The 27,711-nt window shown below is 43.8% G+C and overlaps 1 protein-coding gene across 3 annotated transcripts in view; it reads right to left on the reverse strand.

The window, feature by feature from the left end:
- Positions 1–323: 323 nt before the first annotated feature.
- Positions 324–27,711, reverse strand: part of GDE1 (glycerophosphodiester phosphodiesterase 1) — a 211,504-nt gene continuing 184,116 nt past the window's right edge. For 2 of the 3 annotated variants that reach the window (XM_069210239.1, XM_069210238.1), the window contains one exon: positions 324–3,745. In XM_069210239.1, the coding sequence (XP_069066340.1) occupies positions 3,598–3,745 (148 nt within the window). In that variant the 3' untranslated portion in view covers positions 324–3,597. The remainder of the gene's footprint in view (positions 3,746–27,711) is intronic. The other variant, XR_011199087.1, reaches the window with a different exon arrangement.

Raw genomic sequence — 27,711 nt, forward strand, 5'->3', positions numbered from 1 at the left:
AAGGGGAAGCGATTGCCCTTCCATCACCGCCCAGGGGAGGGGGGGGGGGGGCGGGAGCGCAAGCGCTCACCCCGTGGGCGGGGTGCTGGACGCAACTGTTACGTCTTCAGCACCCGAGGACGTAACCGTTATGTCATTGGCACCCAAGGGGTTAAGAACCATTTTCTTTTAGAGTACAGAGGAGGCCCTCGTTTACGTACTTTGCACTACAGTGGTAGTGCGGTGGACATCAAAGAGTCATCCTTGTCACTGAAGAGTTCAAATACAAACATTCTTAACGAAGGCGGTTATTGTATTTGGAAACTAAAAAAAATATGAATTCACTCAGTGCACAGTCTTGTTTATTAGCCAGAGTATGAACCAACGTGGCTAACTTATGTTCATTAGAGATTGTTCATGGGTGTTGAAAAGGAGAAAGGTTTATTTGCTGTTAAGACACTATCTTACAGTTATTTTACAGATTTGAAATAGGACCTCATTTTAATTTAAACTTTGCATGCACATACAAAATGTATTGTTGTGTCTAGAATCTAATCACAGGATCTTTAATTTACAAACACAATCATTTGAAACTGCTGAGCTTGCTAATATAAAACAAGGCAATCAAAACGTATCCTTTGAAGGCATTGGTCTGGAACCAGATCACTCAGGATTCATGCGTACACAAATAAATAAAATAGGATTATCCATGTAGTTGCAGCAAAATTAACCTCATTTACGAAATGGCTATGAAACAGTGGTTTTGCAGGCTACCATTAGCTACAGTCATCAATGACATTTCAATTGCAAGTTTACATAGCTAGCAAAACAATCATCTTAAAAGAACACCATTCACTCAGTACACACTTTGCGTAACTGATACATATCCTGCTGATGTCTATTTACGCGGGCGACGTGTAAATGTCCTTTGCTTAACCATGAATCATGCTATATCTTTTTGGGAAAAGATGACACCACATGGACTTAATTTTGTACAACAGTACAAAAACATACTCCTGAAGATCTCTGCTGAAGTTCCGCACCTACACAGGTTAAAATGTGTTAAGATTTAAATAGAGAGGTGTATTAAGGATGGAGACAGTCAAGCCTCCTAATGACTACACAGAAGAATGTAGTTGTACCGAAATCTAAAGGAACAAACAGCCACTTCACCGTCAGTGGAGTCGAAAACTGTTGTACCATAAGTTAAGAATTTAATGAAATATGAAATGAAAGTCTAGTAAGGATCCTGTTATTTTGAAAAACTGAAGGTGTGATACTTTTATGACACATGGTGAAGGGATAAGGAATATCACCTGAGGTCACAATATTTTGAAAACAGTTGAAACATAATATTCTGCTGAACACTGAGTGATGAAGTTAAGTATGTACAATGTCTTATAGATAATATTTGAGGTATGAATTTGAGTTAGACAATACTAGAATCAAGACTTTCTTCCTCAAAAACATGCAGCCCGATTCATGGTTGAACAAAGTATATCTACCAGTGCACTAATTAGTGGCCCCATCTTCGCTAACCTTAAAGCACCAAACATCTTATGAGATGAGAATATTAATGTGCAAACGTTTGATAACGGTTCCTGATCAATATGTACAGTACAAGGGAAAAATAGAAAGTGCACCAGTGCGAACATGTACTTCTGACATCTGCTTATAGGTGAACATCTGGTTACCATTCCAATTTAAGTACAAAAAGAAAACAGTGCATTTCTAGCAAAATGCAGATTCACACAAGTATAGAAAGGCAAAGTACCATCGTTCAGGATGACTGCTACTACAAATAAACAATGACTGTCTTGTGGGCTGATCCAAAATGTGATATGGTAACACTTCAGACAATCAATGGCTGAAGGGGGTTGATCTGCAGCCTATCTTTGTGTCTTATTTCTTTCTACTGAGGTGTGCTGTGTGATACAGTTAAAGCCTTCTTAGCCAGACCATAAAAAGAGACGGAAACAGCACAAAATGAGAAGGAAAAGCACAAACATACAAGTCGGATCACACCAGATGAAAATGATGCTGAAGCAAACATCGTTTTTTTTTTTTTTTTTACACAAAGTGAATACAAATATTTTGTATGGTTACCACATCTATCAAAATAGTTAATCGGATGGGAAAAATAATAATTGCAATATGAGTGGAAGCAAAGCGAGTGATACCGTAGACAAATAACTGAAAGTTCTTACTGTGACAGATTCCAGAATGAAATGTACTAATTCTTCAGCTGAAACGTCAAAGAGCTGATGAGGTCTGTCTCGTTATTTAGGTATATACCGAATGCGCCGCATTCTTAACAAACTACACTAACTGATTAAGCAGTTTAATGTCGGCATCTTCGTTCAAAGCAATTGTGCAATGTGCACTTCATTGCTATGGACGATAAAATTAATAAATCACAAATACAATCAGAAGGTTCTACTGCGTTTTCATTTACCGACCTAGTGCATACAATCGGGAACTGTGATAGGAACATATTTAATCTATTTTATTTGGTTATCATCTGCATTTCTACCATTCATACTGAGAAATGTGTCGGGGTCGAGGCACAACTCAGTTTGAGCACTAATCTACAATATTGCAAAGAACAAAAATGCAATCTAAATAAACCAACTAATTGTTCTAATGGACATGACAAAAACTGATGTGGAAAATAATTAAAATATTTACAGAATGATCCACTTTTTCTCCATTGCCATCCACCTTCCAAAAGACAGCATTGATAAAACAGATTCAACACCATAGGCTTTGGTGGTTATGTACCAAGTGTATAGGCCTGGTTTGCCAATGCAGCTGCCTTCAAGCTGTAGTGTTTCAAAATTCTTTAAAACGTATAGAATGTTTCTCTCACCTCATGCTATTGGTTGTTTGGTATATGATTCCAAATCCAATAGTGTGCTTACATTCAAATGCACGTAGGGCTGCTTTACAACTCAGAATTACTCTGAATCATCATGGATGTATTTATTTTTTGAATCTCGTAGATGCACTTTATGCAAAAAGTAAGGTATTTTAGTTTTGATTTTTTTCACTGCTTTGGGCGTTTTTTCAGTCAGAAGTGCAGAACTTTTGGCTTTGCCAATGCTTGTTATATGTTGCTCTTGCTGATTAAAACCTCTTCTAAAGGAGTGTCTTTACATGAAGCACTGCACTCACTAATTACGCACAGAATAGAAGAGGAACATGAAGTAGCAACTAGATTATTTGTGAATGGTAACCTTAAATGCACACCTCATGGGTTACTACTGAAAGTTCCAACCAGACCACTAAAAGGATTCAAAGCACAATTTAACAAAATGGGTAATTTTGAGTAGGGACACTCATTTCACTGAGAACTGTATCCATAGTAAAACAGACTAACAAAGAAAATAATCAGCAATCATCCTAAAAAAACATAAGGTCAAGTTATGTCCAAGGCAATTATTTTAAACAATAATTGTCTCGAATCATTCACCAAATAATATTCCTTCAACAGTTTGGAGTTCATTTTCAAGTGGCCATCACCTTTACTGCCTAAAACTGACAAGACATCAATTTGAATTCAGCCAGGACAAGGTCGTAATCCCTTATAATGTGAACGTGACTTGAGACGGGTTTTTGTCAGAGGTGAGGGGGGCTATTTTCCAGCAGGCTGTCTGTGATGTAGCAACTCTGGAGCACGGTCTCGTAGTAAACTTTCTCCGCAAAGTTATTAACTGTCCACCCAACAACTTCGACTCCTCTGGACGTCCAATGTTTGACATAGGTTCTGCAAAAAGAGCAAAGACAATAAAAGCTAAAATGAAACAGCGTGCGTTTTAACAAATAACGACATTTACACCAACAATGAGCTGCATCCGGGGTAGTTCAATGGACAATATCAAGTCACTGTCTTTTTTTTATTTTTTTATAGAACTTTGACAGTATTCATGCCCCCTAGAAACCTACATCCTACTGAGATTAAAGTGAAAGGCCACAAGATACATAATATACATTGCCCGTGATTTACGAACATCTGCGTAGGGAAACACAACCAAAATGTGTTGCATTGCATTTACTTCATAGGGTTGTGCAATGCCAAACATACAAAGCGCTGCATGGTTGTGATGCAAAATAAAACACACGTGCTAAATCATTACACTGGATGATAGCGCACGCTCCAACCTTTTTCACAAAAAGCAACAGGACTTTGGAGAAATGTACGTGTAGATTCCGACCAATTGAGGCCCAAACATGTCGCAGGCTCAGGGGTAGGAATCAGAAGGAAGTGATGCCAGAAAGCGAAAACTCCTTCATATGTGAAGTGGAAATCCTCACTGCAGAGTTCAACATACACAAAACACTAGCAAAATAGAACTTCTTTGTGGAACGGCATCCTTGCAAGGGAGAAAGTTGTTGTAGGCAAGAGGTGGTGAGCTATCCAGACAGGAAGATCTCCGTGTCATGTAGGAGCAGGCTGCAGAGACAACTACAGCTGAAATAATAACGGCAACTGAAGGGCCAGATAAGGCTGACATGGAGGAGTACCACACATACGCTTCCTGGTTCAATGCACGAGAGCCTTGTCCGGTCCATGCTGTGCTTTGCATTATTTTGCAACTGCATTTACAGCACTTCATATCCCCTTCCACTTCGTACCAGTTAGGCATCGGAGCACTTTCAGTGGACCAGTAGCACAATACTTAATGAGAGATCATGTAATGACTTTGGATTTCGCTTTCTCAGTAGTACCCAGAAGGCAGAAGAAATAAATAATAGCATGAACATTTTTAGGGTCAAGCCTGCGTCGCATGCGTTTCGCTTGCGAGGCGCTTTAGGAGATAGAAAAGGGCTCGGAGTCCCGTCCACGTCACGTCAGTGTCTTTCATTGGTTCGTGGGATTGCCTGTTAAAATCTGCTTGCTTTCATTAGTGGAAGGAACACATATTTCATGCCTTTTCCGGTGGTTAGCCCTCCTCGAGCGCAGCGACCAAGTACTGAAAACATGCGAGGCTCGCTGTTTCCCGTCAGGTTTGTGGATTACTTTTGATCTTTTGTTCGCAGCGCGATCTCACTTGGCAGAAGTCGAGCGCTTTGCATAACATCGACCCTGTTACATAGTTAATTGCACTTTTGCCGGTTACGTAGATAATTGTACTTTTGCCGATAGGTTTCATTACGAGTGAACTGTAGCAGCGCTATTGCGCTGTTTTTATCTTTTAATGTTTTTAACTTGCATTTCTTCCCAATTTCTCCGCTGCTCAGGCAGGGCTGCCTCTCCGAGCTCCTTACCTGCACTTCTAGGAGGGTAAGGAGGAGCTCCTTGGGCACTGTGGGGGAAGCTACTGGGTACCCAGGGATCGAGGCGAGCATATGTGCAGGGTGGATCATGGTAATCAAACCGGAGCTCAGGCGGAGGGCTACAGGCCCGTGCCTGACTCGGGAAGCTTCGGGGGTGTCAGCACCCTCAGGTGTTCTGAAGAGGTGGGGGCGAGCGTGGCAGGCACACTGGGGATCAGTGGAGGAAGCATTCACTTTCCTCCACCAGTGCACCTCCGTGGGCAGGGAGAGGTGGTGCAGGCATTATTGTACAGGCACTTCCTGCTAAGCGGGCGAATGGATACACCTTTCAGCTTGCTTAGCAATGAGATTTGTGTGGTTTGCCTAGTGACTTTCCGACAGCCCCTTCTCGTCTTAACCACAGGAGGTGCTACTGTGACGCTACAATGTTCAGGCAAAGCCTAAAAATGTAACTGATTGAAATTACCCTATTCACAAACTCAGTTTCGCTTTTGAAAAAAAAAAGGAATCGCATGCCTGTCCTCAATATGTAAATTACATAAATAGAAAAGATTACAGTTATGGATAGTTCTCCTTTCACAAGAGCCAGGTTTGGTTCACTCTGGGAGATCTACACGATTCTTTGGGTTCTGGTCTTAAAGCATTTAAGTGCTGCTATTACCTATGCTTCGATTCCCAGCATTATTGCTCTGCACAGGAGCGCTGCTTATCTGACGTTTTGGTACGTATCTGGGCCTTTAACCACGCCCACTGTACGCCCACCACACTCACTCGTTCATGGGTTTGCCTTCCAAAAAATCCTTTATTTTCGTCTGTAAATGCTTCACGTTTGTTCCTCATTGGGGTGGTTTAGTTACTGCCTTGGACATGGCTACTTTGACTTTTGACGATACGTTTGACTGCGAGCGAACTTGTTTTTCCTTTTGTGTTCTCCTTCATGCTGATGCCGTGGCGCTTTCAATCCGCTCGCTTATCTGAAACTGTATTACTTATCATTTTCAATTTGCGTGACAGGAAAAGTCCGGTTAGGAGTTTACAACGCTAATAGCTCTAACTCGAGCAAATGCGAGACCCATTGCATTGCAAATGCTTGTTTGAAGTGTCATCAGTTCAAGATGAAAACCAAGTTTCTGCTCAGAGATTTACGTTTGAGGGACAATGGGTTAGTGAAACTAAGTTCGAAGGTTACCTACCAGCCACAATCTTGAAATTTGGGTTCATTCCCTTTGGACTTTCTTTAACCCTGTAGGATCTTATGAAAAACATGAAAACCTATAAAACCTGGCTGAGGGGTATAAGCCATCATATAAGGCGTCATGCTAATGTCTCAGGGCAAGTTCCATCCTGCAATGGAACAAGGAAATATGGTATCTATTGAGAGATTTAGAGTTTTAGATCACTTTGACCAAACTGATTTTCTTCATTTCTAGGCCCTTCCAATGTCTTCCTCCATGAAGCTCCTCATGAAAACGGTGAAGCATATAAAGAAAGAGCCAGGAACCTTCTCTTTCCCATATCTTCTCTTGAACATCTCCAGGTAAGGATCTTGCCCTTTTATTATCAGTTTTTCCCAGCTCACTTCACTTCTGTCACCTTACAGAATTATTACAAGAAAGTTGTTAGGAGGGCTCATCCTCTGTCACCCAACCAAACTGAACTCAGATGCCAGGGAAGAAAAAAGGGTGTTTGTAATTTGTGTACCTCATCAGAAGTAAGCACTAGACACAAGCCACTAAGATGGAGGAAGTCTTAGGGCTAGGCAGAATGTCAACAAACAACCACTAGACCTAGACCTAGACTTCTTAACTGACTGTAGTAGCAAGTACGTTTGTACCTCGATGGGAGGGCAGAATAGACTTCTTATTGACTAAAGGTAGAGTAGGTAGGTTTATACATCAACTGGTTGGAATGTTTAGGATAAAGTGCCTCTCAGCTGGAAGATTAATTATGAATCTTTTCCATCAACTACGAGATACAAGTTGAGGCAGTATACATTCCTTAAGTGCCTGATGAGACAGTAGACTAGCATTTCAGAGAGACAGCTACACCTGGTATCTACATATACTGACATATTCAAATTCAGACCCCGAAAGAGTATGTGCACAATGTATCGCTTTACAGAGAAACTTAACACCTACATCTCAAAGACTGACAGTGGAAGACCAGATGCAAAAGAGGCAGCAAGGGATACTAATGCTTCGGATTAGAGACAGGTTTGTTTGCGCAATGGTCTTGCTCCTCGTCACTCTGCTGCCAAGAACTATTTGCAAATGGTCCATAGAAGACGTCAGTGCTGGTGATAGTAGAGGTTGCACCAAACTACTTCTGGTTTCTTCTTCTAGTTATTTTGCAGAAATGTAGTGCTCTCTTGCCTCTAGGTCTTCTAACTCACTGGCTAAAGAAAAATGATTGCATCCACTCAATGCAAAGGGCGCTTGCCCTTGCGACATGGCCAACTGCAAAAATGCCTGGAGACTCCCTGAATTTCCATATGGTCTGGGCTAAGTGGGCAAAGCAAAGACGTGAAAGCTACCTTGAACAGTGTCTAGCCCCTTATAAAAATTAAAGATAAGTATGGAAATGCTCCCAAAAGATTAATATTTATTAATTAGAAATCTCTTCGGACTCTTAGGAAATGGGGAATTACTTTGCATGACAGCAATAAATTATTTTTCCACTTTTTAAAACCACTAAAAATTGGCTAGGCTGCCAAACCCCTACAATCCTTCTTCTAGGAGGAAGATCCTGAAGAAAGCAAGAGCAGCATTCCCAAAGGACTGCAACACAGACGTGTGAGCAAGAAACCATGAGGCCACATCATATAAAGTCACTTTACATCAAATACTCAAAGCCTCATTACCGAAACAGTTGGTGGGGATGGAATCCCTGCTGGTTTATACAAACGTTGGAGGCGTCCTAGATATTGTCTTGCTAAAAGTTGTTCTGCATGCTTTAGAGACCTCTAGTGTACAAAATTATATGAAAATTATAGTCTATAATAACACTAATTTCTCAAACACACAAACATTCTAAGCTCTGTGCATCAAAAATGACCAATCTCTTGTGTAAATGGAAAATTGTAGGCTGAAATTCTGGTTAAGTGAGTCAATATTTTTCTACTTAAGTCGGTCGCCTGCCAAACAGCATGGATTCTGTACTGGCAGAAATACAACCAAACATAGCATGGTTCATTCATGTACCACAAATACAAAATAATCAATGGTCTAGGTTACTTGCTGCGGAAAAGGCAAAATAGCCGGGGCTTCTAGAGCCTATGGGAGGTTCTATGGATTTTTAAATTCCCCATAGTGGTGATTTTTGTAATTAGGACTTTCTATAAGCATACTGTTGCAGCACTATGTTTTGACTAGACCCTTTATGTCACGTTTGAGATAAAGGCCCTCATTATGAAATTGTCAGTCTCTCCCGACCGCAGTGCTGGGGGCCGCCAAAAGACCGCAGTTGAGGAGTAATCCACCTGCCCAACTACGACACACAAAAACACAATCGGCAGAATACAGCCACAAATCTGACATCGCCAGGCTGAACGACGGTGGCAGAGAGGTGGTCCCACCACCCACACCGCCACGCCAGAAAAAGTGTGGTGGTAATCCACTGGCGGTCCGGACTGCGGGGGCCGAAATAGAACCTCCACTACAACACAACACCACATTGGCCAATTCAAATCCCCCCCACACCTAAAACACATACATATACCACATTCTCCCTCCCACTATAAAACACACACACACACACACACAACCCACAATCCTTTGCTATGACAAACTACCACCATACATTGCATGACCACGCTGAAGACCGCATCGCACACAAATATCACAGACACTTGCACACATCTCACGCATCACATTTCACTTAAAATTTTCAATCACACACACACACACGTCACACTCACCATGTCCCGACAAAAGCACCCCCGTTTCACCGATGATGAATTAAGGACCATGGTGGACAAACTCATCAGGGTAGAGCCACAGCTGTTCGAGGCACAAGTCCAGTGAACGTCCATGCCAAAGAAGATGGAGTTATAGCGTAGGATCATCGACAACGTGAACTCAGTGGTAAGCCACCCAGCACAAGGGCGGACATACGGAAAAGGTGGAACAACCTGAGGGCGAAGGTCCGGTTCATGGTGTCCAGACACCAAATCGCCCTCATGAAGACTGGCCAAATCTTAGACATATTTGGGGGGAAACCTGAGGCTGCAAAGGGAGTACCACCAGGAGGTCATGCAGGAGTGGCATGACCTCAATGCCACCATGGCCTCCATGAAAGGCTTGATGCAGGAGCTCATCACAGTCCTGCGTGAGTCCTCCACCCACCACCAGGCCCCTTCCACTAGCCAACCTACTGACCAGCCCTCTGCACCTGCTGCAGCTAGTGGGATGGTGGCCATTCCTGAGGACTCACAAGCCACTACTGAGCCACCCCCTGTAGCTGAGGAACCCCCACACAAACGTGGTACAAGAGCCAGACATCCTGCAGGGACTGAAGCCAAGACCAACCCCACTGCCAGGAAAAGAGCCTCTCCAGAACGGTCTCCTTTGTGTGCCACTGAAACACCTTGTTGACTCTCTACTGCCATAGCCCCCTTTTCCAATGCCACATGGATACTGGACCTGTGCTACCAAATGCTTGGCCTAACAGAATGATGTTTTTGAATACCATGGTCCCAATTCTTTGCACCCTATCCACCATTTGGTATTCACAATAAATAAACATACACACAAGTTATGGGGTGTTGTGTTTACTCATTGTAATAGTGCAACAAAAGTGTGACATGTTACAGAAATAGAGTATTAATACAGTGTAAATGTGAATGTATCATCCTGACACCCAGTTCCCTGCTGCAAAGTCAGTGTCCACATATCCCCTGGGTCCTCAGGTAGCAGAGAGGGAAGAGTAGTCATACATCATCCACAGCACTTCTGCAACTGATAGCATAGAAGGTACATCACATATAAATTGCATAGTTGGCAACAGTATGTACCTGCACGTCATCATGGTTAAACAAATCACAATGTAGGTTTACACATTGCTAGACAATCCAATGCTATTGCACACATGACCACATCCCTGTTCAGGTACTATGAGACAACATATTCGTTGCATCTAATAGTAATGACCTGGGTAATACATACTCACTGTAGTTGAACTACACAGCTCACACCCTTGGATGCCAAGTATTCACATCATTTGAAGTCACAATAAGCAGCAACCTATGTATATAAATGTATGATATCAGAATATAGTAGGCACAAATGTGTTAAGAAGTAGATAGGATGTCTGAAGTATATGCAACACAGACAGATGAACTAGATGACATCACAGTGGGAATGTTGACCTACTTGTCAGACCTCTCTTGTATACACTCATCTGATACCCAAATGAAATCAAAATCTATTCTATCAGAAATGGATAACGAAGTACACCCAACCTGTAGTCCAACATGAGACATGGTAACTGTAGAGATGTACCTACCAGAATGTTAGCTGAAGTACTGCTGGATGAGCTGTGTCCTTGTGCCTAGACCTTCCTCATCCCCATCTTCGTCACTCATATTTACTCCCTCCTCTGCCACAGGATTGTTCCTAACTCCATCCTCCTCCAGCAATTGGATATTCCTCCTTAGTGCCAGATTGTGGAGCATGCAGCAGGCCAACACAATCTGGCACACCTTCTGGGGTGAGTACTGCAGGTAACCCCCCCCAGAGAGGTTCAGACATCTGAACCTTGCCTTCAACAGACTGAATGTCCTTTCGGTCACCCTTCTTGTCCTCCCATGAGCCTCATTGTACTGTTCTTCAGCCATGGTCCTTGGATTCCTCACCGGTGTCAGTAGCCAGTAGAGATTGGAATTACCTGAAACACCTGTGAATAGGGTAAACTAACATTTACAATCTACTATGTCACATACAGACTGAGGAGGAAGGCTGGGGTAACAGTAATTACATATACACTCATCATATTCACAGATGAGGTAGGTCCTCACTTTTTGTAGAAGCGCCATCAACCGTGGGAGACTGCTATTCCTGTGGATGTACGTACGAATCATGTACACACCCTGGAATCTTTGTAGTCACTTGGGAGATGTACGGGTCTGCTAAGCAGACCATCTGCACATTAATAGAGTGAAAGCTCTTACAGTTTCTGTACACTTACTCATCAGCCCTATGTGGTATTAATGCAATGTGGGTGTGTAGGAAAGTAGCCTCTTTCTAGCTTGGTTACCCCCACGTTAGGCCTGTTTGTCAGTGTGTTTGACTGTGTTCACTGGGATCCTGCTAACCAGGACCCCAGTGACTGTGCTCTCTCCTCTAAATTTGGTTGCTGGTAACTTTTAATTCCCACAATTGGCATACTGGTGCCCCCATGTAAGTCCCTAGTATATGGTACCTAGGTCCCGAGGGCATTGGAGTTCCAGGGGATCCCTATGGACTGCAGCAGTTTTTCTGCCACCCATAAGGAGCCCAAGCAAAGGGTTCTGCAGCCTGTCAATGCAGTCTGCGTGAACTGGGTGAACGTACCCAGTTTCACTAAAGGTCACTGCACCAGGTCACTGTAAGTCACCCCTATGGTAGGCCCTTCTCAGCCCAGGGTGTAGGTACCTGTGTGTGAGGGCACGCTGCACCAGCAGAGATGCCCCCATGAACTCCAGCCCCATTATACTAGACTTCGTGAGTGTGGGGATGCCATTTTATGTGTGTACCAGACGTAGGTCTCTACCTGATAAATCCGAACCTGGGCATGTTTAGTATCAAACATGTCAGAATCATACCCCAATACTGTTGCAATTATTGGAAGCATTATCCCAAGCACTCTGAGGGCTCCTTAGAGGACCCCTAGCATTGATACCACCAGTCTTACAGGGATTTCCCAGGCAGCCCAGCTGCTGCCACTCCTCAGACAGGTTTCTGCCCTTCTGCTGCTTGATCTGATCATGCCCAGGAAGGCAGAACAAAGGATTTCCCTTGGAAGAGTAGTTAACATCATCTCCCTTTGGAAATAGGTGTGACTGGCCTGGGAGGGGTAGCTTCCCCAAGCCACTGGTTTTGATTTGAAGGGCACATTTGGTGCCCTCCGTGCATAAACCAGTCCACACCGGTTCAGGGACCCTGAGTCCCTGCTCTGGCACGAAACTGGACAATGGAAAGGAGAGTGACCACTCTCCTGTCCATCACCACCCCAGGGGTGGTGACCAGTGCTCCTCGAGAGGGTCCCAGGGTTCCGCCATCTTGATTCCAAGGTTGGTAGGGAATTCTGGGAGCATCTGAGTGGACAGGCCAGGCAGGTGGTGTCAGAGGCACCCTCTGATAGGTAGTTATCTAGTTAGGTGACCAAGCCCCCTCTTTGGGAAATATATAGGGTCTTCCTCTGGGGTGGGTCCTCAGATTCGGCTTACAAGAAGCCAGCAAGACTCCTCTGCAACCTCTGCTTAAACTTCTGGCCTCCAGAACCGCGACTGGACCGCGAGCTGCAGATCCACGAGGAAGACTCTTCTGCAACATTGTATCCAGAATTCCTGCCAGCTTTGCAACATTTCCCCGGTTGTGCATCCTCAGAAGACAGCAACTCTTCAGCCAGCACAAGAAGAAAAAGGAATCTCCCTTGGGGTGAAGCCATTACTCCCCTGTAACTACAGGTACCTGGCTGCAACGACAACCGGCTGCGTGGATCTCCCCTCATCCCGAGTGGCATGGGCCCTGCATCATGGATGGTGCTCCGGAGAATCACCCTTGGTCCTCTCTACCAGCTGTCGCAATTTGGTGGTGGTAAGTCCTTTCCACCCCACGCAAGACAGTACCCCTGTGCACTGCGTCCTTTGCAGCTGCAAGGCTTGTTTGATTCACCTCCAAGGGGAACTTCAGGTGTAGTGTATCTCCAGCCCCCAGCACTCCCTCCTGCAACTCCTGGGCCTCTGCCTTCACACTGGTCAAATCTACAGTATGTGGAAATAGAATGTAGCTTTCCATATGTTTTACTAAGGCAGACAAGACATTCCTCAACACATTGCTGAACATTGGTTGAGACATGCCTGTTGCTATTCCCACTATTCCCCTGCAAAGAGCCTGTGGCCAAGAAGTGGCGGACGGAAAGCACCTACACAGTTGGGGGAATGGCTGTAGGTTGTCGAATGGCTGGCAGGAGATCACACTCCAAATAGGTACACAACTCCCTGATCGTAGCATGGTTCAGTCGATAGTTGGAGATGATATGGTGTTCTTCCATTGTTGCCAAGTCAAAGAGGGGCCGGTACACAGGTGCATGCCGCTGCATCCACAGTGGACGGTATCTACACATGGCATACAACATTAGAGTGTCAACGATTACACTTCATGCATCCTACTACATGGTCACAAATGGAGAACCATCATCACATCTGCTACCACTTTTTGAATGAAAGCAGACTTCAAAGTGCTGAGCTGTTGAAATACTCATGTTATGTGCACATACATCTGGGTTTTGCAAAGGATTACATCAGAAAGATGGTTGTCTGTCACTGCCAGTGTAGTCACCATCAATAGGTAGTTTTGTCCCAATCTGTCATGATGTAATTTTCTGTATCTGTATACTGCCTGATTGTATTGTACACAGTCCCAGACCGTAACTTATCAAATGTCCATGATGGAAATGTCTAGTGATGCTTTTAAAGTATGTTTCGTAACAGTAACCATGCAAAATAGCTGATGCCTGTCCTGCATGCAAGGTCCAGATGTCAGAGAGCTCATTCTGCCGGCGTACGCCGTCATGGCGGTAGGTGGTCGGAACCACTGCGCAACTCCTCACTGGTTAACACTGATATCTATGGCATACAGGGCCAATGACGATTACCGCCGGCGGTGAAGGTGCAGACCGCTGCGGCCGTGACCGCCATTTTCTATAGTTTATCTCACTTGAATCCTGACACTCCAGCCATTAAGACCTCCACTGAGTGTGCTGCTGTGTCGTGTTCCTGGAAGCCACGATGGCGCGTGTTAGAGGGGAAAGGGCCCCCTCCTTCACAACGGAAGAACGCAAGAAACTTGTGGATGAGGTCCTACCCCTGTACTCAAAGCTGTATGGGGCTCCAGAACAGCAGGTAGGCCGCATTATGGTATTTTTGTTGCTACATGGGTATGTAAGTGTGTTAATATGTGTATGCAGGATATTCCAGTGGAGGGTGTAGCTTAGGATATGACTGCTAGGAATATTGTGGAAGTATGAAGTCGTGTAAGATGCTGATATGTGTAAGGTTAGTAGACCTATGAATGTCATAGGTTGTTGGGTCTACATTAATGTGCCCTTCCTTCTGTGTCTCCCATGCAGGTCAGTGCCCATCAAAAGAAAGGTTTGTGGAAAGCCATTGCCAAGGAAGTGCAAAACCTCGGGGTCCATATCTGGCAGAGCACCCACTGCAAAAAAGCGGTGGAAGGACCAGATCCGCTGGGCCCGGAAGATCGCAGAGACCCAGTTGGGGACAGCCTACCAAGGGGTGCCCGTCGGACGCTGACCCTCCTAATGGCCCCATACTGGCGGTGGCCTACCTGGAGTTGGATGAGTCCTTGAGGGCAACACAACAACCACAAGGGGGTGAGTTACAGAGTACATTTCCTGTACTGTTTGCTTTAGAATGGAAAGGGTGAATTAGCCATAGGATAAAAAATATCTAGTGTAGCTTTGACGTTTAATGTAGGTAGGATACAGTTGTGCTGTGAATATTAGTTGCTGTGATAGGTGAGTATCTGTGCAACAGGTTACCATGGCATTTGTACTGTGCCAAATTGTAAGATATGACATGGACATACAGGATCTTAAGTTGGTTCCAATACCTAACTATTCATGTCCATTATGGGTGAAACAGGTATGTATGACAATGTACAAATGTCACTCAGGGACTGAATTCTCACAGTAATGATCCTCTATACGAGAGCCATGTCAGTGTAGAGTAGTACCTGAGTGTTATTGTAGAGGTTTCATGATTGAGTATGCACATCAGAGTGTATGCACAGTAGGTGTGGAGATATGTCTATTGACGTTGTAGAGAGTGCATTCAGGAATTTCCAAAGAGTCATGTTGTTGAATTGTACAAATGTGCAAAGGGTATTTGTATTGACCCTATGTTCCCATCTTTTTCACCTCTCCCCTCCTTTTTGTACTATCTTATTCTTGTGTGTATTAGCATCAGCAGGCGAAGGAGTAGGGGCACCGACAAGTGGAGAGGCTCTAGCCCAAAGACCCAGTAGGCAGAGACCACCGAAGCTGAGGAGACCAGTGGGTTGGAGGGTGAGGGGAGCACCACGGGGAGACTGAAGCAGACACCACTGATACTGATTCCTCCTCCGATGGAAGCTCCCTGGCGGTGGTGGAACCTTCTGGGTCCATCCCAGCACCATCCTCGTCTGCCAGCCCCTTACCAGCACCGCCGTCCGAGCAGCTCCCTACCCAGTGGCGAGTCCATACTGCCCTCAATGCTGAGGCTATTGACCTCCTGAGGTCCATCTCTGTAGGGCAGTCAACCATTGTGAATGGCATCCAGAGCCTGTCAATCCAAATGCAGCAGAGTAATGCCTACCTGGAGGGCATTCACAGTGCCTTGACCGGTCTACAGGGATCATTTAAGGCTCCGGCCTCTTCACTGACGGCAGCCAGAGTCTCTAGTACTTCCGTCCTCCCTCCTGCTACCTGTGCCCCATCCCAGAGCCCTCTCCCAGCCAAGCCACACATACAGACAAGCACTCACCCAAATCAACAGACAAGGTACGCAAAGACAAACGCAGGCACCACACATCAAATCACAAGCATGCATACACTCAACACACAAAAGCAGACACAACATCAGCCACTACCTCCCAGTCTCCCCTAGCACCTCTTCCCTTACAGTCACATCACCACTCACACCTGCCAGCACTGCATCCTCATTCCCAGTTTCTGTCACCACTTCTGAGTTGCCCTCAGTCACCACAACATCAGATACTCATACATGCACCACATCCGCAATCACTGACACATACAGCACATCCACCTTACATTCAGACACCACCCCAACATACATCCACACAACCTGTCTGTCCTCTCCTGGCCTCTCTTCCCCCCCCCTCCCAGAACACAAACGCCAGCACTCAGACACTCAACATTCCTCTACCTCACACAAACATACTCTGCATACATCTGCACCCATATCCAGCACACCTACATGTCCTACAATCACTCCCTCTACCTCCATCCCACACCTGTTTCCAAATCCATCCCCCATGTTCCTAGGAAGCTTTTCTTTGCCCACCTTGACCTGTTCCCTGCGCCTGTCTGACCCCGTGTTGCCCCTCGCCGTCATGGTTCCCTCCCCAGGCCAAGTCCCTCCACCTCCAAGTCCTCCCATGACACCCCTTCTACCTCTGCTGCCCCTCCACCCGCCAAAAAGCCTCCCCCTGTGCCCAAAAAAACACCTGCCCCAAAACATAGGTCCAAAGTCCCTGCCCCTCTGTCCAAAACAAAGGTGAAACTCCCCACCCCCTCCCAGACCAAAACCAAAGCAACCCCCCCTCCCAAGCCAAGGCCCAAGGGCCCCCCTCCCAAACCACCACCACCACCCCCACCCAAAGACCCTTCATGTGCCTGCCTGCCCCATTGATGCCCCTACCTTGTGAAGACCATTAGGTTGTCAGGAGTCAAGTTGGGGCCTTTACCAGGCACACTAAAGACTTTTGGACATTGGACTGGCCTAAGGGCCTTGGTGTTTTTGTTGCACACTTGCATTCAATTTAAATTAATATAATTTTAGACAACAGGATTACTATTGGTTTACTTACTATACATTTGCCGAGTCTTTTTGTTTACAGGTAAGTTTCCATACATCTATCATGTGCTGTACAATGTGCATTTCTAGGCATTTTGGTTTTATTCTAGTTCACTGTTCTTTCTTGTATTTGGCCATTATATGTAATGTGTATTTGTATTGGTTTGTGTGTCTCTGCTTGTCAGTGATATTGGTGTGGTTGTGTAGTTTTGATCAGGGGTGTGTGTATGTGATGTGTGTGTTTGACATGGCTGTGTTTTGTGTGTGTGCGTTTGGCGTGGCCGTGTTTTGTGTGTGTGTGTGTTTGGTGTGGCTGTGTTTTATGTGTGTGTGTGTGTGTGTGTGTGTGTGTGTGTGTGTGTGTGTGTGTGTGCACGCGCGCTGGAGTCCATACATGATGCGTATGTTGTGTGTGGGTGTGTAACGCTCCCCTTTCCCCCTTGTGTGCTCTGCAGGTGTCCTCACCAATGGCGGTATTTGTGGTCATAGAGGAGGAAGGCGAGGAAGAGCGCGGGAAAGACTTCAAGGTGGCGTTCCATGGCTTCCGCAGAGTTGTCTGTGTCCGTGGAGGTGAGTGGGTCCTCTTATACTTGCTGTTTCCGCCAGGCTTTGGGTGGCGGTCAGACTACCCCAGAAATCATGGTGGTCTGCAGAGTAGTAATAAGGTGGGTGGTGCAGTGGCTACTGCTGGGTTGGGGATGGCAACTGCCGGCAGCAGCGGTCAGACCGCATTGGCAGTAGTGTCAGCAAACTGGTTATGTTTCAGTGGGTTGACCGCCACGGTCGTAATATGGCGGTCTGCCACGCCGGCCTGGCAGCGGTCCAACCACCATCGCAGGCGTGGTGGAACCGTGAATGCCAATGTCATAATGAGGGCCAAAACGGGGAATCTAACATGGCCACCCATTTTCAGCAATGTTGTTTACACTTTATTAAACCTCCGACTTCAAATATCAAGGTGCTGCTTAAAATAAATCCATTCAGTATTCTGGGAACACCTTACACTGTCCTCGCTTATACTGAGAACAAACACTGTGAATAACACCAGAAAGAGCTATTTCAGCGCCTGAAATTTGTGTGAACAAATTTGACTCATTTTCTGGGCATAAACTGAACGAGTGAATCCAGGGTTATTTTTCCTATCTCCCAAGTCTGATAGAGAAATATAATCAAATACCTCAATTTAATATTAAGAAGTTAGTATTAGACAGTAGGACAGCCCAAGCAATAAATTCTGAATAGGCTAGTCAGCCTTACACCATGATTGCTCTTTCTGAATAACTGTAATCAAAGACATGATTGCTGAAATTCAATCCAAACAAATTCTTGAAGCAGGTCATAAAATGAAAACCTTTTTTTTTAGTTAATTTTGAATTTGGAAAGTTTTCTAATATTTGTGTAGGATACCAGCTATATCACAACAAAACACCCTTTGGGAAAATGACCAATTCTTCGTGAATATTGATGATAAACAGGCACTGCCCGAGCGTAAACAAGATTTTGAACCTACTGGCTCACTAACACAGCTTAGCCGTCGTCTGACACTTCAAGAATGTTGGTATTCATTTGGCCTTTCAAGCATAGCCATTTCAAAATATGCACATTAGAAAATAAATATTGCAGTTCACTCCGATAGGCCAATCATGCTAGAATCTGATTCACTTATTCTGGCTATTCTAAAACAACTCTCCATTTCTGTATGCTATTGTGGAAGCAAATTCCACAATTAATAACTCTGCATATCTAATTAACACTAAAGAGTTGCAAATGCAATGCTTCTACTGTGTTTAATAAAACGAGAAAGTTGATCTTGACGTGTAAGGTTTTAGGCCTATGCATGCTTTTAGTTTGCGCATGTTTAATGACTGTGGCTTTTAGATCGAGCCTGCAGCGGCATGCACGTGCCTTCACTTTGTGACCTATTTATTGTGTAAAAAGAAAACAGAAAAAAAAAACCTCTAAAAATGGGCTTTTTAGCCTGCCCATTACTTACAATTCGTTGGCATCATCACTTCTTTGCTGCCCTCTAATTCGGAAGTGCATGCAAGGCGTCACCTTTTTCTTTCTTTGGCGCAAGGACCAAGTATAGATTAAGTTATCTTAATTAGTGTCCATCCGTTGCTCACGCTGCGATTGAGGTACTATTTCTTCTTTTTTTGGCATTTTTATATAGCGCTAACTCAACCTGAGGGTACTGCACTTTACATAAGCACCAGTTACATTACTCAAGTTCACATTCACTTTTTCTGACATGCGACCAGAAAGTAATGTAGCGTTTCACATGAACACCACTTACAATACACAATCCTGTTTTTTTGATACGGAGAGATGAAGTGATTACCCAGATTCATTGGATGTTGGGCTAGTGCCATCCCTGATTGTTTTCAAACAAATGACGGCCACTTCCCTACCACCTCGGCAGAACTGATGTAACACTTACATTCTGAATGTGGCATTGATTTCTGTGTAAGGCATAGTACATAATGTGTTTGCTGTTTAGTTCAATGTTAGTTTCTCTGTCAGACCACAAAGACTACACAACTTCTCTGACCAAAAAGGTATAAAAACGTTTCATTTGGCCCTCTTACAGAACAGACTGCGTGCTAGTATATGTATCATTCACCACTTGGAATAATTCTGAGGTTGTCTCCTGCCCTTCTTAGCAGTCCTTATGAGAAATACTCTTGTTTCTCATTTGCATTGCGTTCAACAGTATTCAGTGCTGAATATTAATCAGATTAGGGCTTCCGCAACCCATTTTTACATTTTCTTGCATGTCGATATGATTTGATTTGACTAACCAATGCCTATTGCTTTCTGCATCGATTCTTAACTTTTAATAAACCTTCATGGTTTATACTTTGAATCGTGTCTCGTGTGGATTTCCTGAGTGGATCTTTTTGTCTTTTGGGAAATGTTATGTTAAATGTAAAGCACTTGTCAGGAACGACCTCACACAGCCCCAATCCATCAATTGACCCTTTTGATGAAAAAAAGTGCAGACATTTATGCTTACCAGGAAAATACCAATGCTGATTTGCGAAGTATCACTGACAAGTCGTGAGAAGAAATTAACATTTTATGCTCCTTGGACATGCTACTAGAGCTTTCAGCAATATTTTGCAATTTATTAGACTTGCTAACCTGTTCCAACAAACATACCAAATGCTTATCAGGATAGACTGTAATCCATAATAGTCACTTTGATGTGGTTTGAAGGGCACATCTGCATGTCTCAGGTGTAGTTTCTGGACACTAACCTTCCTCATGTTCATAGTGAGCATTTATTCAGAATTTTTAGGAGTTGCTATTTCAAAAGATCAATTCGATCTGGAAAATGAACCTCATCTGTTCGCCACACTTATTTAATGTTTGGGTTGAAAATAGAATTTTCCTGTGTATGGTTGGTAATTCTGGTATCAAGTATGTACCTCCACCCCAGGGTACCATTTTGCTTGGAAATGCAAAAAAAGTATACTAACTTAAGTTATAAAGGAAGCTGCAATACTGGCTAGGTCAAAATAACCACTGAAGAAATTAGCGTACTGAACTAAAGATCAAATTTGCCACGAAGAATCAGAAAAGTATCATACAACTTAAAATTGATTCATACAAATTTATCAGAAAGAAAAGAAAAAAAAAATCTCTTAAAACAAATTAGGAAACAACAACAGATCAGCTATATCTATGCAATTGTGAGATTTTTTTTAAATACATTTATTGATCTTGGTGGCTCTCAAGACAATTTAGTCAGTATTAAATCTTTTGATGCCACTGCATGCAGACCTCAAGTAAACAGAAGAAAGTGGTTTGAATTTTAAATTAAAGCACACAAAGGTTATCAGAGTTATGCTTTCAATAATTCTAACCAGTGGAACTCACTCGAGGTACCATTCCAACCTATCACAAGTTTTCCTTCTATAACACATTAGTTTGGATCTAGCCATATGTTAGGCCCAAACTGCCAGACGATGAACGAGAACATAAGCAACACAAGACCGCATTAGCCCAGATTGGTGATTATCAGCCAGGTCTAGCTTAGCTCAAGTGGCGCACCTGTGCTTGCGGTGCCACTGGAACCAAGCTACACCTGACTGTTGAGCCCAAGTCGGGGCAAAACAAGTCTTGGGTTGCCTGTATTCCGGTTGAGGATTGTGCTGATTGTTTTGGCTCGGCTGGAGCCTTGCATGCTACTAGATCCGAGTTGCTGGCTGGCTAGCACTGAAAGAAGCAACAACAACTGTAAAGCATACCAGCGTTTATTGAAATCATGCCTTTCACTCACAATAGTTCTGACTTAGCTGATTATGATGAAGAATGAAAAGTGAGCCTCTGCTTTTTTTTCTACTATAAATGGGCTATGAAGCCTCTGACATTCTGGTGATGGTGCTTTGTGTAGTAATTTGACTATCTATAAGTTTGAGAGTATTGGTGTGTTGGAAATGGCCTTCTTTGTAGGGGCATCCCCAAACATTTTGCCTTTTTTCCCTCCACTTTTTGTTGAACTCATTTTTGTTGGCCTCAGGACTATTTGCACTTTAGCATTGCTGACCAGTGCTAAAGTGCTTGTGCTCTCTTCCTAAACATGGTTTTGATTTGTGTACTCCCCTTTTATGACACATAAGTCACCCCTAAGGTAGGCCCTAGGTAGCCCACGGAAGAGGGTGCTGTGCAATTAAAAGGTAGGACGTGTACTTTTACCTTTTACATATCCTGGTAGTAAAAAACTCTCAAATTTGTTTTTCACTACTGTGAGACCTACCCCTCCCATGTTTAGCACCTTTGGAACTGTAATAATAAATCTTCTTTAATGGTAAAGTCAGATTTATTTTTACAATTTTGAAAATGCCACTTTTAGAAAGTTAGCATTTTCCTCCTCTTAGCCCTGATTGAGTGCAGCCTGTCTCCAATATACGTCTGGGGTGGGTGACAGCTGGGCTTTGCGCATTGTCTCTAGAGAGCTACACACAAAGGGTGACTTGATAGGCAATTCACATCCTGATGGGCCATCTTGGGCAGGATGGGAGGGAGGAGCTGGGCACAGCATTACACTTACACCTGAATAGGCTGTGTCCTATCCCCACACAAAGGGCTCTACTACCCCCTGTAGAGAGTCTGGAGCCAGGGAAGGTCCTATGTGCACTTCAAAGCCCTGTCTTTGAAGACTCCACCACTATAAAGGCCAAACTGTTGATAGGTACGGGGCCTCTGACACCAACAACTCAGTACACTTCTGGACCCATAGATACTCTACCAGGAATGAGGATTGCTGTGCGGCTGAAGGACTGCCATTCTACAGGACTTCTGCTCTGATAGAACTGTTTTCTTGCTATGCTGAGCTTCTGCCTGCTGCCACTCTAGCCTCTGGGAAAAGGACAGGACCCACAACCCAGAGTGTCTCCAAGAGCCAGCTGACTGGTCGCCTGTTTTCTGAAGTCTTAGGGACATAAAAGACTTCCATCCCATCTACATCTACATCTGGACTCTGGCATCTGTGAGCCTGTCCTGCTAAGTGGTGCTACCCCAGTCCTGGACCCTTGGAAGGTGGCTTAAGGTGTTGGCTGCAGCTGAAATGGTACATCACCGCTGTTTGGTGGATCGGAACTGGCACATTGAACCCACTGTGTGGATCGGAGATGACACATCGACTCTTCAGCGCGGATCAACCTTGATGCATCACTTTGGAACTGCTGCATCTTGGACTTGATGCATTGCCGCTATTGCGTGGTGAAAATCGACCCATCTTCGGTAGTACGCGCAAAAGAGCATCAACTCCACTGCAAGGATCAACAAAGACGCATCACTTCAGCCTGCTCCTCGCATCTTCAACGTTGACACAACCAGGATTAAGGTACTTTTGTTCAGCGGGCCTCAGTGGGTCCCTGTAGCCGGTCCCAGTGGGTCCCTGTAGCCGGCCCACGCTCCCTCCCGGTCAGCCTGAACTTTTGACTCTGTCTGGTCCAGCGTGACCACGTAGCATCAGTTGGCAGTTCTTGCTTCTAAGCACTTTTCTACAGTTCATTCTTTAGAAATTAGTATCTCAAGTTCTACTTATTGGATCTTTGTAATTTTGGTCTTCTTTATTTATTAAATCAAGTTCCATTTTCCTAACCAGCTGTGGTACCTTTTTATGTGGTGTTTTTACTGTCTGAAGTGTTGCACAAATACTTTACACACTGTCTCTTAAGTTAAGCCGAACTGCTCTGTGTCAAGCTACTAGGGCGTAAGCACAGGTTAATTTAGAGTGTGTTTGTGACTTACTGTCACAAGGACTGTGGTTCTTGCTTGATGAGGGTGCATAGCTTTGGCAACCAGAAACCCAAATTCTACTATGGTGGCTTTATGCTTTTTCATCTTTTGGTATGAATGTTATCTGTCCTTGGAATAGGCATGCTTTTCAGAAGCTTCAGGCATAGTCTTTTACAGGAACTATATGTGAAAAAGTTTCTTCTGATGGCAATAAGCTAGAAACAGCTTCACCTCCATATCCCTTATAGATTTAGGGTGCCTCAAGGTGTGGCTGTCACACAAAACACAGTCACCCTGAAGGAAAAACTTGGGGTCAGACATCGGCATCTGCCTTTTTCACCTTTCAAACAGCTTAAAATTCTGTTTCTTAGGGGTAAAAACAATTATGATGCGGAGAAGGGAGAAAAAATACAAATTACTGAGAAACACTATAAATGAATGTGTGGGTCTTCCAGATACACTAGTCTGTGGTGCTCGGGAAAGAAAACTGGAGCCCCTGCCACAAGTAGTGCCTTTACAGTATCATGCCATGATACACCCTGGTTGCAAACAGACTTAAAAAGAGGGCCGATGAGGAATCTATTTTAAGACAAATCAAGTAGAAAATATATTCCAAGAGTATCTTTAAAAGGTGTGAATACACATTAATAATATTTAATCAGACTAAATACTTTGTTTTGTCGTAGCTACTCCTATTTTCATACAATCCTGAAAGGAGGATTTTGATGACAGATAATCAAACTCTTGACATTAAGCTTGAAATGTTCATAAGTAAGTTTACCATATTTCTCTGCAGGTTAATGTCTTCAAATTTCATAAGAAGTTGCTTGATGGGGAAGTTTGGAACTAACCTCGTTCCAGAATCTGGGCTTTCTAAAGTAAGGTCCTTCTATGAAAAGTAACAGCCATCTCTATTAACCTACTTTTTAAAAAGATGCTGTTAGAAATTGGGTCTATGGTTGGCAACGGGATGCACCCTGTCGAAGTAGGGACCATAATTCTAGCCAGGGTGAGTCACAACACAACCTACATTATCCTATGCTCACCCTCTGGTAGCTTGGTACAAAGCAGGCAGGCTTAACTTAGAATGCAATGTGTAAAGCAGTTGTGCAATAACTCATACAGTAGTAGTAGTAGAACACTTTATTCAGCCATGGGCCAGTAAAGTAACAAAATGACAGTTGGAAAACAGTACACTGAATCCATAAGACAATACAACAATTTACATTAAGATATTCATAAAGTGTTCACTTTTGGCTTGGTTACACAAAGATGATCCACAAATGCAAACATAAGACAAAAACCTGAATGGTCTGTCATGCCTAAACTAGAAATCATACAACACATAACATAAGTATTCTTCTAAACTAAATGCAATCACAGATCAAGTTGTACAATTATCAAAAAATATGCAAATGAAGTTCATTAACAGGCTCAAGGACTACAAGGATAAAATTCAATGAGCTTCGATTTGACTACCTACATATGGAATGGGCTAACTGATGATGGCAGTAGCCCACGTGCCACAGTACTAGTGCACATATAAACCAGACAGACCTGTAGGGCAACCAAAAGACAGGGTGCAAGTGCTCTGTTACATATGGGAAAGGCTGAATTATGGCCTGATCCCTCCACAATCCAGAACACCTGGAGTGCAGAGCACAAGCATTACAGTGGAAGGCCAAGTCACTTCCTAGTCACATTCACTGCCAGTAAAAATCTACTAACACAGAAAAGAGTTAATCTGTTTGTGTCAGAGCTCAAAATCCAAAAACTCTCACAATAGGGTTTAAAACACTTTATCTGCGCTGAAGAATATAGTGGGCAGCAGAAAAGAATACTTGACATATGGACAATGAACCCCTGTTACTCGTCTCAGGGCTCGTCTTGTTCCATGTGTGTGTGTATAACTGTTAACTGCTAAAATGCCAACCCTAAACTTGATGTAAACCATATTTGCCCCTTGCGGAACAACCTCATCAAGATAGGGTTCAAATTGAGGGGAAGGTTTAAAAGTAAAAAATCTCCCAGTAAGACTATCACAGCCAGCTTTTGCCATAAACTCACTTTTTGTATACTCCCAGAGGGCCTTCTTTGAAGAGTTGATAGTGGAGGGATTGATCCACAGAGCTTCCAAACCAAACCTAAAGAACCATTTTTTAATATGGGCTAGCCAGTGTACAGTCAAGTTCTTATCCAAAAGAATACGTTTGCGAAGGCCCTGCCTTTACGATTCAAGCTCAGGGCATGACCATGCCCTAACTAGTAAACCAAGGGTCGCAGGGCTACTAAGTCACCAATCCTCTATAGAGCCAAGTCATAATACAGACGAGCAAGTGGCATGGACTGGGGAGGGATAATACAGACCTTATAAAATGATTTTCTCTAAACGTAAGGGTATCCATATGGCCTATACCCCAAACCTCAGCTCCACATAGTGCAGCAGACTGAATCACAACCTTATAAAACTATACCACTGGGGAAATTGCTCTCTGTGCGGACTCCCTGTGCATTCTACTGATGGCAGCTGAATTGTGTAGTACAATTTACCTAGACTTCTCAATATGTCATGACCAAGACATAGAGCTGCAAAACCTTATACCAAGGTAATCAAGGTATTTAACTTTCACAAGTGCCTCAGATCCCAACATTAGATTTCTGCGAAAGGTCCTGTGCGGCCTTATAGTAAAAAATGTAGTTTTCTTGGCATTAATCTAGAGGCCTCTGTTACTACAGAACTCAATGAATCTATTTGGTAGGTTCTGAATCCCCACGGGTGTGCTAGAGATCAGTAGCATATCATCAGCGAATAGCAGACCAGGGACGGGGACACCATCAGGTTTTGGGGCATCGTTAATACAACTGTGAAGATAGTTAAATGCGTCATTAATATAAAGGGAAAACAGCATGGGGGCAAGGACGCCATGCCTCACGCACCTCCAAGTGATGCTTATCCTCTCTGTTAGTGCCCCCAATGAACTTGGGCAAAGTTATTCTCATGTATCCTCTCTAGGATCCCTACCAGGGTTGGAGGTGCTCCCATTAAGCTGAGAGTGTTCCACAGACTAGCTCTGGGAACCAGATCAAATGCTGCTCTCAGATCAATGAAGGCAATGTATAAATGGTCCTTTAAGATCTTAATATACTTCCAAAGTATTAACGAAAATCGAAATATTTGATCCACAGTTCAAACCTTGGGTCTGAGCCCGACCTGAAATGGTGAGAGGACATAAAAGTTGGTAACCCACATCTGAAGTTTGGACAAAACCTGTCGGCAGAACACCTCCTGTAGGATGTCAATAAGGCTAATCGGCCTATAAGTATTTGTGTTGAATCTGGCAGACTTCTTAAAGATTGGAAAAATAACCACTCCTCTCTATTTAATCAGGGAGAAGGGCACCTGACATAACGGAATTTGACAGGATGTTGATGTTGGTGGCCCAGACCTCATTCTCAGAGCAGTACAAGTCACCAGAAATAAGATATAATCCTGGCACTTTTCCCAGTTTTAGAGACAGAATCGCTTCCTTAATATCATCTAGGGAAAAAGTAATAATCATATCGGACAACAATGGTTCTGCATTGGCCTCAGGGTACAGAACAGGGCCAGGAGGCAACTGTGATGGGGAGGGCAAAGAATAGAGATTGCTAAAATGTTGGACCCAGATCTGCGGTTGGATATAATGCATAATTGGAGTACGGATGTCCAAACTGCCATGGGCAATTATATGAAAAAAAGGAGGAAGCATCCTTCCTCTTGGAAGCTTCTAGCAAAATCCCCCCCTTTATTTCTCGTCCCAACTCTTTTTACTATCCTCTAGCACCTTTTTATACAAGTTCCTTGCCTTGCGTATCTGCTGGGGGCATAAAGATCTAATGACAGACAGAGACAGGATTTAACCTGTCTACCGCTTTCAGAAAACTCAGGGGCAGATTCTGAAGAGGATTTCTTATTATTGCTGGGACCTACCTCTACTTCAAAAAGGGCAGATTAGGGAAGAAAAGTAATGACCATGAATAGTAGTAATGGGAATGTCGCCAATATTAACTTCCTCTAATGGGAACAAAACTAAATCATAAAGATTATATAGACAGAAGCAAATAGCAATGGGCGAGAATTACATTTTGGCCACTTAAGAGCCCTTCTAGAATTCCCAAAAAGTACATCCCAGGCAATATGGGCTGTTCCAAAGTCTCGTACAGACCCTCCTTTTGAGTTAAGTGGAGAGGATTAGGATCACTCTCTGACCTAGTAGAGACACAAAAGGCAACCAACCATTCCCATAAGTCAAGCGATACCATTTTGTAGTCAATCCTGGTTTTTGTTATTCGACTGGTAAACATGAATGACCTAATGTTCTGCTTTGCTTCAAACTTCGAGGTAATGGTGCCAAGCCATGCAGCACTCTTAG

The sequence above is a fragment of the Pleurodeles waltl genome, chromosome 10, assembly GCF_031143425.1.
Source record: "Pleurodeles waltl isolate 20211129_DDA chromosome 10, aPleWal1.hap1.20221129, whole genome shotgun sequence".
Taxonomy (NCBI): domain Eukaryota; kingdom Metazoa; phylum Chordata; class Amphibia; order Caudata; family Salamandridae; genus Pleurodeles; species Pleurodeles waltl.